Source organism: Podarcis erhardii, assembly GCF_964252035.2.
Source record: "Podarcis erhardii genome assembly, chromosome: 3".
Classification (NCBI taxonomy): domain Eukaryota; kingdom Metazoa; phylum Chordata; class Lepidosauria; order Squamata; family Lacertidae; genus Podarcis; species Podarcis erhardii.
The window spans coordinates 5680457-5695726 of NC_138507.1; the positions used below are offsets into that span (position 1 = coordinate 5680457).

Below are 15270 nucleotides of genomic sequence, written 5' to 3' on the forward strand. Positions count from 1 at the left end.
AGCTGTATACATGGATCTAGATGAGTTATTAGACCCTGTCATTGGGAGTTTTGAATGGCTCACCCTCTGCCATACACACCACTGATAAGCAAAAGTATTCTCTCAAAACTTCACTTATTTCACACTGAGTGACACTTTTCAAAATATTAAAAACTAATGGCCGAATTGGGATTTAATCGATGCATTTAGCTCAGACAAGCAATTCTCTATTTGCCAAGTTGGTTGGTAAGGGAATGAGAAGCCGAGTGTGCATGCCACATAATACATTATATGCATTTTAAATAAATAGAGATGGCCTGTTCTAAAGTGCCAGTTTTATAAAGCTGCCTTCTTAAAGGCAGACAAGACACATTTTTTTAAATCCATGACAAGAAGTGAGCAGAACTGACTGAATATGGCCAAATTACATAAAACATAATTTAAAAATTCTTAAATAAATATAAAAGTTATTCCTAAAGAAGCCATATGCATATCAACAATATAGTTTGTAACCTGCACTCAATTAAGTACCATTTAAAATTAATATGCCATAGCAATTTCAGCAACAGGCATGATAGATAACATTGCAAGTTTTCTTTAAAATAAATGTACATCACAAATGAAAACAGAGGGGGTGGGAATTGCAACAGTAGCTGTAATGAGAAGACTGCAGTTGGAAGGGAGACATGCATAGAGAGCTGCAGTTGTCGAGTCAAAATAAAATAGGTAACACAGTCAGTTCAAGAAACCAACCCTAGAGAAGACACCAAGAGTTCGCCATGGGACAGGCTCCAGTTCTGACAGCAGAGGATATTTGAGTGAGTCCATCCATTGCTGAAAGAGATGATTTCACTGCAGTAATACTGAAGTTTCTTTCTTTTTTTCCCAGCACTTGTTAACACAGTGAGTATGTTCTAAGAAAAGGCGAAAGGTAAGACTAATTCAAAGGAATACAGTATATTCGCGTTACACCATTTCCTCCTCCCAAGACCCCAAAACACATTTCCATGGAAGAAAGCGTCGCTGACTTCAATGTAACTTACTTTCAAAGTAAGCATAGCCAGTTTATGCAGCCAAAAAAAAATTTTTTTTTTTTAAAAAAAGGCTAGACACATTGTTGTAATATAGTTCCATTTAAAAATAATTGCAACTTACTAAGTCATGACATTCTAAGACTAGATGCAAATACAATGGCTGCAATCCAACAGAGAGTTAAGCACACAGAAGGCCATTAATTTGGATCCTAAATTTCTGCTCCATGACCAGCTCACATAATGGGCCTTTCCCAAGCAAATGACTTAAGGATGCTTAATTTTCTGTTAAGAATGTGGTTGAAGTCAGGTTTTAGTATTTTAATTTTTTAAAAATGCTTCATTTCATGATTTAAAAAAAAACATTCTTGATCGTTTTAGGGTGGGGCAGGGAGGGAGGAAGAGGGAATTTAATCAGAATGAAGTTTCACAGCTATTTCCTGCCAACTGTTTGACATCAGTGTTGGAATAGACATGGCTCTAAGGTTTTTGTTAAAATCACAGTAGTACGCGGTAGGGAGCAAATATTTGTGAAACTTTAAAAGGGAAGAGCCCTTGGCCTTTTCCTTCAAGGATGTTTGTCTGGATTCTGGGAGGCCAACTTTAGAATGATTTGATCCAAATTTCTCTTTGCACCATTATACACATATAAAACACTACAAGTCTGTATAAAACTACAAGCAGTTCTTATACATCAGAAGGTGTATGCCGGAACTGGGTGAGCAAATCCTACCAAAATAGCTATTTCCTTTTTTGTGTGTGAGTATAAACAGCTTTTTGTTTTTTGATTTTTGTTTTTTCTTTTGTTTTTTTTAAGAAAAGACCCCGATATCATAAATTGCAGAATCTGTACAAAAATATAAAATAAATTTGGGTAGCAGGTATTTTTCTTTTAAGAGCCATGTAAATGCAACATTTAAAGAGGAATAGTTAATACCTCTAAAAAGGCTGAATTGCTATGTCAACCTAGACAGGGCTAAAATGCCAAAAAGTTACAGCGATTATCTAAATAATATTTTCACCTCTTGCAGTAAAACTTATAGAAAAAATAGACAAATATGCACATGCAATTTACAGCTTTCCCCCAACATAATCCTTGTGCTTAGCTTTTACAATTCATTTTTTTGTCAAACATATTAATATTGTTTACAATATGCATCCCCCCATATCAGGATTTCAGGTCTCCCTTGAGAAACCACTTTCAAAAATACATTAAAAGTGGTCATACATGGATGAAGGCACTCCAACTCTGCTTGAAGCAAAAACTAGTGTGATCCTTTTTAGAAAAAGACAAGCAAAGATGCATGCAAAGTGGTGTGTGTGTGTGTGTGTGTCTGTGTGTCTGTCTGTCTGTCTGTCTGTCTGTCTGTCTGTCTGCGTAGATTTGTAAGAAGGGAGAAGGTTGTGAAAATACTACCAAATGTTTATACTGGAACATTTTTTGTAAAAAGTTGCTATATTTTAAGACCCAACAAGCACCTCCATTATATGATCCAGTTCTGTTAGGTCCATTTTGAAAGGCTGATTGGGGGTTACTGGCTGGGTGCTGTAGGGAGCCAGAGTTTTTAGGAGGTCATCTGCAGAGACAGGAGCCATTTTTGAGGCAGCCCCCGTAGTAGATGTGCAAGGGTCAAAATCATACATAGAAGTATCAATGTCAGCAAAGAGAATATCATCCAAGGTCAAGTCTGTAAGAAAACCTGTAGATGTTGTGATCTCAAAATTGCCAGGTAAAGAGTCCATTAGTTTAGGTTCATTTATTCTGTTCTCCTGGACTCCCTCGGACTTCTGAATGCTGGATTCACTGGAATTCTCTTTAGAGTTATCAGACGCTGTCATTTCTGTTGCTGTAGCTGCTACTGCCTCAGCGGAGGTAGGTGTTGGACAGAGCTCCTCAATTTCATCCAAGGCTGAGGAGAAACTGTCCTTTACTGGTTGGATAGTTGGAGGTGGTAGTTTTATAGGACCATCTTGTAGGATAGCCTGGGAAGTGCAAAAAGTGTCATCCTCAAGCAGAGAGGCAGGGGTGAGGCAAGACTCCAGTGGCGTAGTAGTGCTTGCTGAGTCAGTGGGGTGGACTGGCGGGGAGGCCAGATGGCTAAAGGCAGGCTGAACCTCCCGGAAGTTTTCTCCAAGAGGGTCTGGAGGCTGTGAAGGGGTGATGAACACAGGCCTTAAGCTGCCTTCCTGTTTGAGTTCCTCCTGGATTCGCCTCAACATGTTGTTAATTAAAACTGTCTTTTGCAAGCTTGGCTCTGTTAATGGCCTGTGGTTATAAAGTTTCATAAGGGAAATGTTGAAGATAGTCTGGCGCTGTAAGGTGTAAGACACCTTCGATGGACCATCGGTAGGAGACACCACTTTGCCTTCCAGCCCATCTTCATGCTCATCAAACTTCCGCTTTCCTCCTTTCCCCAACATATATCTGGGAAAAAAAGGGGGAAATGATAACTAAGCAAAAAATAAATACATGCAACATCCATATCTTGCTTTAAGAAAAGTCCTCAGAACTGCACAGAAACTGTGGTCTTGGTCTTTTTGTAAATTATTAGAGTGACAATGCACAAGGCATTTGAAATTTTAGAGAAATTGAAGTGCTTTCGCCCTTTAAAGAAAAGAAAAAAGGACCCAGCTCTCTATCAAAGCAGCTTGCCATGCGCGCCTGAACTCTGCCGAGTAGCAAAGCAACAGATTCACACACATTATCAAAAGTTACAGTTTCTGCTCAGGCATGCAGAATAGCGCATACTGAGGAGATCAGTTAGTTTCAGAGACGGAGATGTTGGGTATCATATGCTCTCCTCACCTTGCACCCTGCATGGGGCATAGAGAAGAAAAAGAAAGAGAAGTCAAAACTTTCTCTGTCTGGCATGCAGAAGCCACTGAGAACCAGGGAATGACACCCCCCATTCCCCGTCTTCACCAGGTTATCCTTGAGGGAGAAAGCAGACAGAATTCCTGGTTATTCTAGGCTCTTTTTCTTGCCTTTAATCTAGCACTTGTCTAATTTAACTTACCCCTAAACACAAACCAAATATGAGTTGGAAATCAAAGTTACTCATGGGGTTTTTACATCAGAATAACTGAATGGTGTAGATATGCATGTATGTGTGTGTGTGTGTGATAGTAATTAATTTGGAAAGAGGGAATTCCAACCTGCACTGGTTCTGGGACCCGAATGCAAAGGGCCTTACTCTAAAGTAAGGTCTAAGGTACAGATTCAGAGACATTTCTGCTCAGGTTCTCAAGCCAGAGAACAAACATCCTAGAGAGAACCATCTCTCTCTTTCATGCTGCTAACATTTGATGCCATCACAGTAAGCATGCAGCTTGAAATATTAAGGAGTCGCACGTGGGGTAAGCCCCATGCTACAGTTTCTTTGCTACTGACAAAGCTTAAGTGAGAAAGAAACCTTAACAAGTGAAGGGCACTGGAAAAAGAGCTGAAGGCCTCAACATTCAAATGCAAATATGTGGTTTAAGTCACATGAGAGGAAGTAAGAGCAGGAAGTGCCTTTTGTATTGTGGCCACATCTCAGAATCAGATGCAGAAGGACATTAGGTTCCTCAAGCAGCTTAGGATCGGGGACAGAACTGTGGCCTGCTCTGCACCCCTTCAGTCAGCTTGGAGCTTCAGGTGCAGAGGAAGATGCTTCCCGATCACCAGTGTTAATAAAATTCAAGTGCCTGCCTGGTCAACTTATCTAAATAGAATGGGAAGGGGATGCCATCTTGTCCTTTGGCTCAGGCAGGAAAATATCCTGGGCCTGCCCTGCAGAATTAAAACAGTCCTTTAGGCTCACTGGTTAAGCCCATTCCCTGAAAGATAAGGAAAATTTTAGCTATCAGGGCTACAGAGAGAATGCGGAAGCTGAAACTGGTTTCTGCTAATTCAGTAAGGGACTCCAAACTGATATAAACTGGTAATCACATGGTGGGACGTCCTCACCTAATACAGGTACAGCCTATGGGCGTAGCCAGTATTTTTTTTTGGGGGGGGGAGGACTTTTGTTGGGGGCAGAACCAACGTGATCAGTCAGTTAGCTAAATATTTCTATTGTTTTACTTGATCAGGGAGCAGCTGCCCCCCTGCCTACGCCCATGGGACAGCCCTTGATTTATATCTAAATATTGTCCCATGATATTGTGCAATCCATTGCTAAACCACTGAAATAACATGAAAACTGGCAGAGATGCCACCTGCAACAAGTGTGCGCCAAAAATAAGACATTGTAATGCGCATCATTTAATCCTAATGTAAAATTTGGATGTGTTGGTTGCAAAAGTAGGAATTTTGTTACTCTGGGATTTGAGATTTCCTGTATTCTTCTGCTAACAGGACACAGACAGAGGATTTAACTTATAGCCTCTTAAGCCTTTATGGTAGCTAACCTGTGGCCCTCCAGGTGATGTTGGACTCAAACTCCCATCAGTCCTAGTCAGTATGGCCAAGAATCAGGAATGATGAGGGTGGTAGTCCAGCAACATCTGGAGGGTCCAAGGTCTGCTACCTCTGCCTTAAGACATCATGACACATTCCCCTGCAGTTAAAAGGGGTGATCTGTAGTCTATTGCCACTTGTTGGCAGCTGTTTGGAGAGCTGAGCTTATGGAGAACTGCTTACACAGATTCAGGCGCCATGCACAGAGCAGATACTAGACAATTCCTGGTCTTCTGAATCTATTCAGGCAGGGACCCATGTCTGACTGCTTCTGGAGAATACGAGCTTCCAGCTGTAATAAGAAGTTGCTCACCTCTGCTTCATCTAGAATTTGAAGCCTCAGTCCAAAGCACCAGGTCTGTTAACATATAATTGTGTGCCAGTCATTCAAGCTTAACAACCGAGAGGCATACAGCCAACATCATTTGGAGTCACTTGCCTGCCCACCTAACCGATCCCTGAATTTCTTCTTCATCTAGAACACAGCTGCACACATCATACGTGCAGGAATTTTTTCTTCGGCTCCGACTGTTGAAGCAACTGTAGTGGCAAGAGCCCCCAGGCTGTAAAGCTTATCCCCCCCCCCCGCAAAAACCCTCCCTCCTCCTCAAGACCTCAGTGAATAAGGTACACCGTCCTTGGAACTGCAGCTGCAAGAGTTCTCTTTGGAGTTATTCCAAAGCAGAAAATACAAGCACGCACAAAGCATTCCCTCCACAGCACACACCCTAATGTAAATTAGGATGGGAATATTTATCAAAACACTACCCTGGTAGGGGGATGTAAAAATGACACGCAAGCGCCAAAGATATTGATAGGGTTGGCTATTGTCCTTCTATCTCTGGAAGGGAATGCCATTGCTAGTTGTAGGTTTGGGCTGCCTCACCAGACGCGCTGCTCATCTTCCTCACCGAACAGAGAAACACAAAGCTACTCAGGAAGGAGGAGGTTATAGGTAAAGAACTAAGTGTTTGCTTTGTAACCTTAAGAAATGCAGTTACAGATAGGTAGCCGTGTTGGTCTGCCATAGTCAAAACAAAACAAATTCCTTCCAGTAGCACCTTAAAGACCAACTAAGTCAGTTCTTGGTATGAGCTTTCGTGTGCATGCACACAGTGTGTATCTGAAGAAGTGTGCATGCACACGAAAGCTCATACCAAGAACTGACTTAGTTGGTCTTTAAGGTGCTACTGGAAGGAATTTGTTTTGTCTTAAGAAATGCAGCTGAGCTAGAGCAAAGAACACCACTGGGCCTAAGGCTGGTCTACATTCATTGGGAAGAACACCTTGTGAGCTTCTCTGATGGTGACACAGTTGTGCCCGAGGAACTTGTTGCTCATCCCCCACCCTTGACAAATCACAATCTGCAAGGAGAGAGAGGAGGATGTCAGGTGGCATAAAGAAGAGGCTTCATTTACAGCTCCTGGGATCTTGGCTGTCCAACAGCTAGATCTTCTGCCTTTCACTTACAGCCTGCATGAATATACCGGTAATCTGTCCTATAACTCTGGGTCTGCTTTCTACCCCAGTTGTACAATGCCTCAAGGTTGCAAGTGGTGGTAGATTACATTTTTTAAAAGCAAACTAAAGCCTACTAAAAGGTAAAGGTAAAAGTAAAGGACCCCTGGACAGTTAAGTCCAGTCAAAGGCGACTCTGGGGTGCGGTGCTCATCTCACTTCAGACCGAGGGAGCCGGCATTTGTCCACAGACAGCTTTCCAGGTCATGTGGCCAGCATGACTAAACTGCTTCTGGCGCAATGGAACACCGTAACAGAAACACTGTTTACCTTCCCACCAGAGCGGTACCTATTTATCTACTTGCACTGGTGTGCTTTCAAACTGCTAGGTTGGCAGGAGCTGGGACAGAGCAAGGGTAGCCCACCCCGTCACACAGATTCGAACTGCTGACCTGATGTCCAGCAATCTCACCTGCGTCCCGCCCTTCTTGTAAGACATAGGCCTTGGGCACAAAACACTGCAACGGAGTGAAGATGAGCTGTCCTTAACAGATAAAAAATGGGTGTGCATTTATTATGCAGAAATGCTCCACAGCACTGCAACTCCATGATGGCCACACATACTTGTTCTCAAGCACTAGTGGGCAACCTCAAATCCAGGGGTTGGGTGTGGCCCTCAAGGACTCTCTGTGTGGCCCTTTAGGACTTTCGCTGCACTACACTCTCACCAGGCCTTCTCTGTACACGCTGTAGGTGTGTTTACCAGGCTAGAATGTGCCCTTGTCTGTGATAGTTTCCTCTTGAGTCCCTGAATGAATGGGTGGGGGAGGGATGGGTGGGGGAGAGGAGAGATCTTGATCCCTGCATGCTCTATATTTGCTAATCAATCACACTGAAACACCCCCACCCTGCTTTCTCAGTGCTCTTCTGTCTCCACACTGGAATCCATTTCAGTTAAAAGCAGTTTATTTTCTATGCCACAAGTGTGCTGTAAATTCTTTGTATCTGTTTTGCCTTGCATTCGACCATGTAAGCTGCGGCTTAAGAATGTATGTGCAGTTCACTGAATCAAGCCATTGCCTGAGCTACACACTCAAGAATCGTAGCAATCCTAAAGCACCTTTTAAACAGTGCAACAATATCCCTGGAAGATGCCACCATCTTCACAGTTTTCCAATGAGGACACTCTTTTTCAAACAATTTCTTCACTCGCCAACAGCACACTGAATGCCAATGGTTTTTAAGCTGTCAAATAAATACTCTACAGTGAGGGGCAAGTTCTTTTATCAGGAACAGGAAGAAAAGCTGAGAGAGAACTAAGTCTACAATCTGAAGTATACTGAGCAGGAAGTTTAGCCCCACTGAATTCAGAGTAGTCTACTTCAGAGTAGACATATTTTAAGAGCCAGGCTACAAACTTTTCAGTTTAGAGAGAACACAAAAAGTCTAGTGTCTCTGGAGTAATTCTTCACAGGGAAAAGGGGGGGGGGAGAGAAAAGAAAAAAGAATGCTATAGTAACACCAGGGACACAGGGGCAAACATACCCCTAAACATTTTGTGAATCTTTGTACTTTTGTCCATTTACTGTATTTATCCCCCCCCCAACTTGAACTATAAAATGGTGATTTTCTTGAGCCAAAATGAGAGTACCCCTAAACATTTTTTTTTTTTTTAGAAAAACGCACTGAGTAACACTATTAGGAAACCTGCAAGTTTTTAAAAACTTGAAGCTTCTTGGCTGCCTTCCAAGAATCGAAGGTGCATGAGGATGCTGTGATTTAGCACTGGTCCCCAAAAGTGAGATTTAGCTCTACCTCCCCAGGACCAGCAGCATGGAATGTTCTCTCTCCCCAGGGAGACACTGGGCACGCTGAGAGCCATCAAGCATGCACCTGGAGTGCTGCAGTTAATTCTTTTATTTTTTTTTATTTTTTTAAAATATTTTTATTAATTTTACAAAATAAAAAGGAACAAAGAATAAAATACAAAAGTTTCATAAATCATATTTCTTTTACAGAATCTTTGGACTTCCCCACATCTTCCCGAATCTGCATTATTTATAATACCAATTTCAGCATTTTGTTATCTTATTTCATCGCTTATTGTATCTTTCATTTTGTCATGTTACCCATTTCAATATATTTATAACCCAATGTTCATAATACAAAGTCTTCAGCTATTTATTATCTTATTTCATTACTTATTGTATCTTTCAATTCGTTATTGTATCTTTCAATTTCAAGTTACCAAAATCAAAGTTATTGTGACCATGATCTTATATATTGTGATTAAAACGCAATGCAATAAAGATTTTTCTTAATTTCACCTCTCTTTTCTTGTGCCTTAATTTTGATTTCACCTAATTACCATTGCTGGGGCTAATATTTCCTAAAAAGTGCATTTTCTTAACATTCATACAGCTTATAATATTTTTGTAAATAGTCCTTAAATTTTTTCCAGTCCTCTTCCATTTTTTCTTCTCCCAAGTCTCGGATTCTGCCAGTCATTTCCGCCAGTTCCATATAGTCCATCAACTGCGTCTGCCATTCCTCCAGTGTGGGTAAATCTTGTGTCTTCCAACACTTTGCGATGAGGATTCTTGCTGCTGTTGTAGCATACATAAAAAAAGTTCTATCCTTCTTTAACACATTCTGGTCCACAATGCCCAGAAGGAAGGCCTCCGGTTTCTTAGGCAAGGTATATCTAAATACCTTTTTTAATTCATTATAGATCATTTCCCAAAAGGCCTTCACTTTCGGACATGTCCACCAGAGATGAAAGAATGTCCCTTCCGCCTCTTTACACTTCCAGCATTTGTTATCAGACAGGTGATATATCTTAGCAAGCTTGACTGGGGTCATGTACCACCGGTATATCATTTTCATAATATTTTCTTTCAGGGCAGTACAAGCCGTGAATTTCAATCCGGTGGTCCATAACCTTTCCCAGTCCTCAAACATAATGTTATGTCCAATATCCTGTGCCCACTTTATCATGGCGGATTTGACTGTCTCATCCTGTGTATTCCATTTAAGCAGCAAGTTATACATTCTTGAAAGTAATTTGTCTTTAGGTTCTAACAATTCTGTCTCTAATTTCGATTTTTCCACCTGGAACCCAACCTTTTTGTCTGTTTTGAAAATTTCCCGAATTTGGGCATAATGCAACCAGTCTCGCACCTTACTTTTTACATTTTCAAAACTCTGCAGCTTCCAATTGTCACCATCTTTTTCTGTTAATTCCCAATATTTTGGCCAGTAGGCCTCCATGTTAAGTCTCTTGCGTGCCTTGGCCTCTGCCGGTGAAAGCCACCTTGGTGTTTTACTCTCCAATAAGTCTTTATATTTTGTCCAGACCATAAAGATTGCTCTTCTAACAATATGGTTTTTAAACATTTTATGAACTTTAACCTTGTCATACCACAAATACGCATGCCACCCAAAAGCGTTATCAAACCCTTCCAGATCTAGGACATCGGTGTTCTCTAACAAAAACCAATCTTTCAACCAGCAGAAGGCTGCAGATTCATAATATAACCTCAAGTCTGGCAGGGCAAATCCCCCCCTTTCTTTCGCATCTGTTAGTATTTTAAACTTAATTCGGGGCTTTTTGCCCTGCCAAACAAACTTAGAAATATCCCTCTGCCACTTTCCGAAGCATACCACTTTGTCCACAATCTGCAGGGTCTGAAACAAAAATTAAATGTGGTTAAAAAGACAGGATTAAATGTGGTTAAAAAGGTAAAATATTTAGGGGTGTTCTTGACCTCTAAAAACTTGAATTTGTTTAAGGACAACTATGAGAAATGTTGGTCAGAAATCAAAAGGGATTTGGAAACTTGGACAAGACTAAAACTTTCCTTGTTAGGCCGAATAGCAGCTATAAAGATGAATGTTTTGCTGCAGTTAATTCTTTTAAATGGTTCTTATTTTTATATGTAAGCCGCCTAGAGTCCCATCAGAGAGAAAGGTGCATTACAAGCAAGCTGTTGTTTTTAAATCACTTTTTGGTTTTTCTTCTTTTTGATCATAACATAAACAGACAACATCACAAAGTACTGGATCATTAAAACTTGTCAGGCTGTGCAATGCTGTGCCATTAGAAAAAACAGCAGCTCTATAAAGCAAAGCAACCCCACTTTGGTTATTGAAGGTGACAATATGGGTAGCAAATACTTTGTCTGCACTACCCATAACACTCTACTTTCTACGGTTGCTTTGCCTTAAGTGTTTAAAAGAGCTGATTTCTAAAAACAGGACTTAAAGGTTTATTATGCAAAAAGTTAAAATGCCTTCTCTTTTTTCTTAAAAGAAGCAAATTATAGCAGATTCTCTCAGGATTGCTGTGGGGGTTGTGCTAAGCTTTGAAGTGACTCAGCCAAGCCTTTCCTGTACACGGGACTGTTTACTTTCACATATAATTCATTCTTTACTGCTTTAAAAGAAACATGCTCAAAATTGAACTTTTCTCACTTACAATGCAAAGCCACTGCTATGGGCAAATAATAGAAGGCGATGAACACACCTAAGCCGTTCTGCACCCGCTGAAATGTAGGTAGTGGCCATTTCCAACTTCACATACTGTAACAGTGGAAGAGCAATGATCTGCCAGCTTGAATCCACTCTGAACTCTGGAGATCTCTCATCCAACACTTATCCTCCCTGGTGTATAAAGCCTCTCCATGATGTTAGCCAAGGCATGCCTGGGTTACACTCACCCAAAATATGCCTTCTCAAGAGCTGGAGCTGGCTGAGCTACTTCAGTCACTCCCAAGTTCTTAGGCCAGCCCAAGGGGAACCTTTTCCAACATAATACCCACGATATATCACAAGCTGTTTTTGAGAGCCCATTTACATTTGTTAAAAGCTTGCCTCGTCAAGTTTGTTTTTATGATTCCTTTTGTCATACTGAAGTATAAGTATTTGCACTCCAAGGGGGAGGAAGATCAAAATTAAATAAGAAAGCCAAAGATTCACAAGAGGCAAGGCAGAAATGAATGTTCCTACAATCAGATTGTAGGGGAGAAGGGAGAGAGAGAGACAAAAGACCTTCAAGCCCTGAGGGGGCTTCTGCTCCTAAGCCTGCTTGCTTCTTCCCACATGTGGAGCAAAGGAGCAAAGCCATCCCACCTGTTAAAACCATCGCTGATTTTAAACTATAGTTTAACGTGTGCGAAGCAAGCCTCTGTTGCTCTTCTGAACAAATATTCAACATTTCACAGCTGTGTTTCAATAAAACAAGAGATATCAGGAGACTGCTTACAAATCTCATTTGATCTATATTATATCACAAATGTGGATCCAACGGGTGTCTATGAAACCACAGGCCCAACAACTGAAGAGACTCAATATGCAGAGAAGCGTTTATTTATTTATTTATTTAATTTGGCTGAGAAAATACAGCATGCTCTGTTCAGCCAAGTCAAGGTTTAAATAAACCTTGCCCTCCCCACCCCACAAAACACAGATACCAAAGTTTCTTTAAGCTCACAATATATGCCAACTGCACCACCACCAAAACACCCCACCACAAGCTCTCTGAGATACTGGAGTCACTAGTGTCAAAAAAGGCTATAAATTTTGGCACAACCATGTCCTACTAGTATTGGATATAGCACGGGGGGCAGCAAACGTTTTCAGCAGGGGGCCGGTCCAGTGTCCCTCAGCGTCACCAGTCCACCTGCTGCATTTGGGATTAATTGTGGTTTCGGGATCACCTTCAAAAGTAGCCCCACGCAGAGCATGTTGCAGTAGTCCAAGCTAGAGATAACTAGAGCATGCACCACTCTGGCCAGTCTGCGGGCACGTAGGGTCTCAACCTGTGTACCAGATGGAGCTGGTAGAAAGCTTCCATGCACACGGAATTGACCTGCGCCTCCATGGACAGCTGTGAGTCCAAAATGTCTCCCAGGCTGTGAACCTGCTCCTTCAGTGGTATGGTTGCCTCAGGACCAGGGAATCCCCCACACCTACCCACCTGTCCCCCCAAAACAGTACTTCTGTCTTGTCAGGATTCAGCCTCAATCTGTTAGCCGCCACCCATCCTCCAACCGCTTCCAGACACACACGCAGGACCTTCACCGCCCACCGCATACTGATGAACACCCAGCCCAAACCCCCTGATGATGTCTCCCAGCGGCTTCATGTAGATGTTAAAAAGCATGGGGGAGAGGATGGAACCCTGAGGCACCTCACAAGTAAGGGCCCAGGGGTCTGAACACTCATCCCCCACCACCATTTTCTGGACACGACCTAGGAGGAAGGAGTGGAATCACTGTAGAACAGTGCCCCCATCTCTCATCTCCTCTAGACGGTCCAGAAGGATGTTATGGTTGATGGATGTTATGGTTGATGGAGATCCAGCAGAATTAGGCAACAGCTTCCACCTTTGTCCCTAGCTCACCGAAGATCATCAATCAGCATGACCAAGGCAGTTTCAGTCCCGTGATAAGGCCTGAATCCCGACTGGAAGGGATCCAAATGGTCCGCATCCTCCAGGCATGCTTGGAGTTGTTCAACAACCACCCGCTCAATCACCTTGCCTAAGAATGGAAGATTTGAGACTGGGTGATAATTGGCCATATTGGCCGGGTCTAAAGTTGTTGGTTTTTTAAGAAGCGGTTTAATGACTGCCTCTTTCAGTGGGTCTGGGAACGCTCCCTCACAGAGAGAAGCATTCACAACTCCGCAGAGCCCATTGCCCAGCCCTTCCCGGCTTACTTTTATTAGCCAGGATGGGCAAGGATCAAGGAAACAGGTGGTTGGTTTCACTCGTCCAAGCAGCCTGTCCACATCCTCGGAGGTAACAGATTGGAACTGATTCAGATTCCTTCCCAAATGGATTATTTCATTTCTATTTTGCATTCACGTGTGCTCTGAATCAGATTTGGGGTGGGGGGAGCCCTGCTGATCAGCACATGTGTGGCCTTATCACGGCAATGTACTAGAGGTGGCTTTGTAGGGCTTTTTCTGAACAAGTCATTCTTGGTCTTTGACTCCTTTAGTCTTTCCGTGATTCTTGGGTATCTTTTATTTTTTTTGCCACGTCATTTGCAGAGACTACAAATGAGAATATTCTGTTAGTCCTTAAAAAGTGTGACAATTCTTCATCCCGAAAATGAACATTTGTTCAACTATATGCTCCTTTTGAACTTGTGGTATCAAAATATCTGGCCCATAGCCAAATATGAGTGTTAAAAAGAGAAGTGGTACCTTGGGTTAAGTACTTACCGTATTTTTTGCTCTATAAGACTCACTTTTTCCCTCCTAAAAAGTAAGGGGAAATGTGTGTGCGTCTTATGGCGCGAATGCAGGCTGCGCAGCTATCCCAGAAGTCAGAACAGCAAGAGGGATTGCTGCTTTCACTGCGCAGCGATCCCTCTTGCTGTTCTGGCTTCTGAGATTCAGAATATTTCTTTTCTTGTTTTCCTGCTCCAAAAACTAGGTGCGTCTTGTGGTCTGGTGCATCTTATAGAGCGAAAAATACGGTAATTTGTTCTGAAGGTCCGTTCTTAACCTGAAACTGTTCTTAACCTGAAGCACCACTTTAGCTAATGGGGCCTCCCTCTGCTGCTGCGCCACCGGAGCACGATTTCTGTTCTCATCCTGAAGCAAAGTTCTTAATCCAAGGTATTATTTCTGGGTTAGCGGAGTCTGTAACCTGAAGCGTATGTAACCTGAGGTACCACTGTATTTTGTTTCCCCTGGAACATGATTATGCTCCTCCACCAACAAAAATGCAAAGCAGGGCTTTAGGTTAACTGCAGTTTGAAAAACCATATGCTCTTTTTCTGACTGTCCCATGGAATGCGCTCACTATTCCTGAGATGAAAGTCACAAACCCATTATTGCCCTGGGATTTACCCTCTTGAAGGCTCCCTCCAGGCTTTTATGTATCAAACCTATGCAACGTGTATACACTTGTGATCCTCACAATAAATTTGCAAACTGTGGGCAACAAACCTTGGCTTCCACTCGTGGTTTGTTTGGAGAGAAATAAACCACAAGTTCGGACAACTTGACAAGCCCGACCACAGCTTGTTTCCTGGCAGCTTGAAGAAGGGAAGGAGATGAGCAAAGAACCTACAACTTCAGCAGCACAGCCTGTTCACATTAAACCAGTTTATTTTAGGTATGGCTTAATGTGACTTGCAAACCGGGTCACAAAGTGGGGAGCTTTTGCAAATTTGAAGAATTAACCTTTTGCAAATGTAAAGAATCAGAGGCTTAAAGGCTCCGATTGTTATGATTGTTATCCTCAGATAGCTGAACATGAAAAAGCAGTCCTGGAATATGACCTGCAGAGAACGATTTTGTCTACTACATGTACAGTGGTGTTACACCAGTATTTCCCCCTGTAGC

At 42.2% G+C, this 15270-nt stretch overlaps 1 protein-coding gene across 4 annotated transcripts in view; it reads right to left on the bottom strand.

Moving 5' to 3' along the window:
* Positions 1 to 743: 743 nt before the first annotated feature.
* SERTAD2 (SERTA domain containing 2) overlaps positions 744 to 15270 on the bottom strand; it is a 146822-nt gene continuing 132295 nt past the window's right edge. For all 4 annotated transcript variants that reach the window (XM_081855691.1, XM_081855689.1, XM_081855690.1 and 1 more), the window contains one exon: positions 744 to 3435. In XM_081855691.1, coding sequence (XP_081711817.1) covers positions 2472 to 3431 — 960 coding nt within the window. In that variant the 5' untranslated portion in view covers positions 3432 to 3435 and the 3' untranslated portion in view covers positions 744 to 2471. The remainder of the gene's footprint in view (positions 3436 to 15270) is intronic.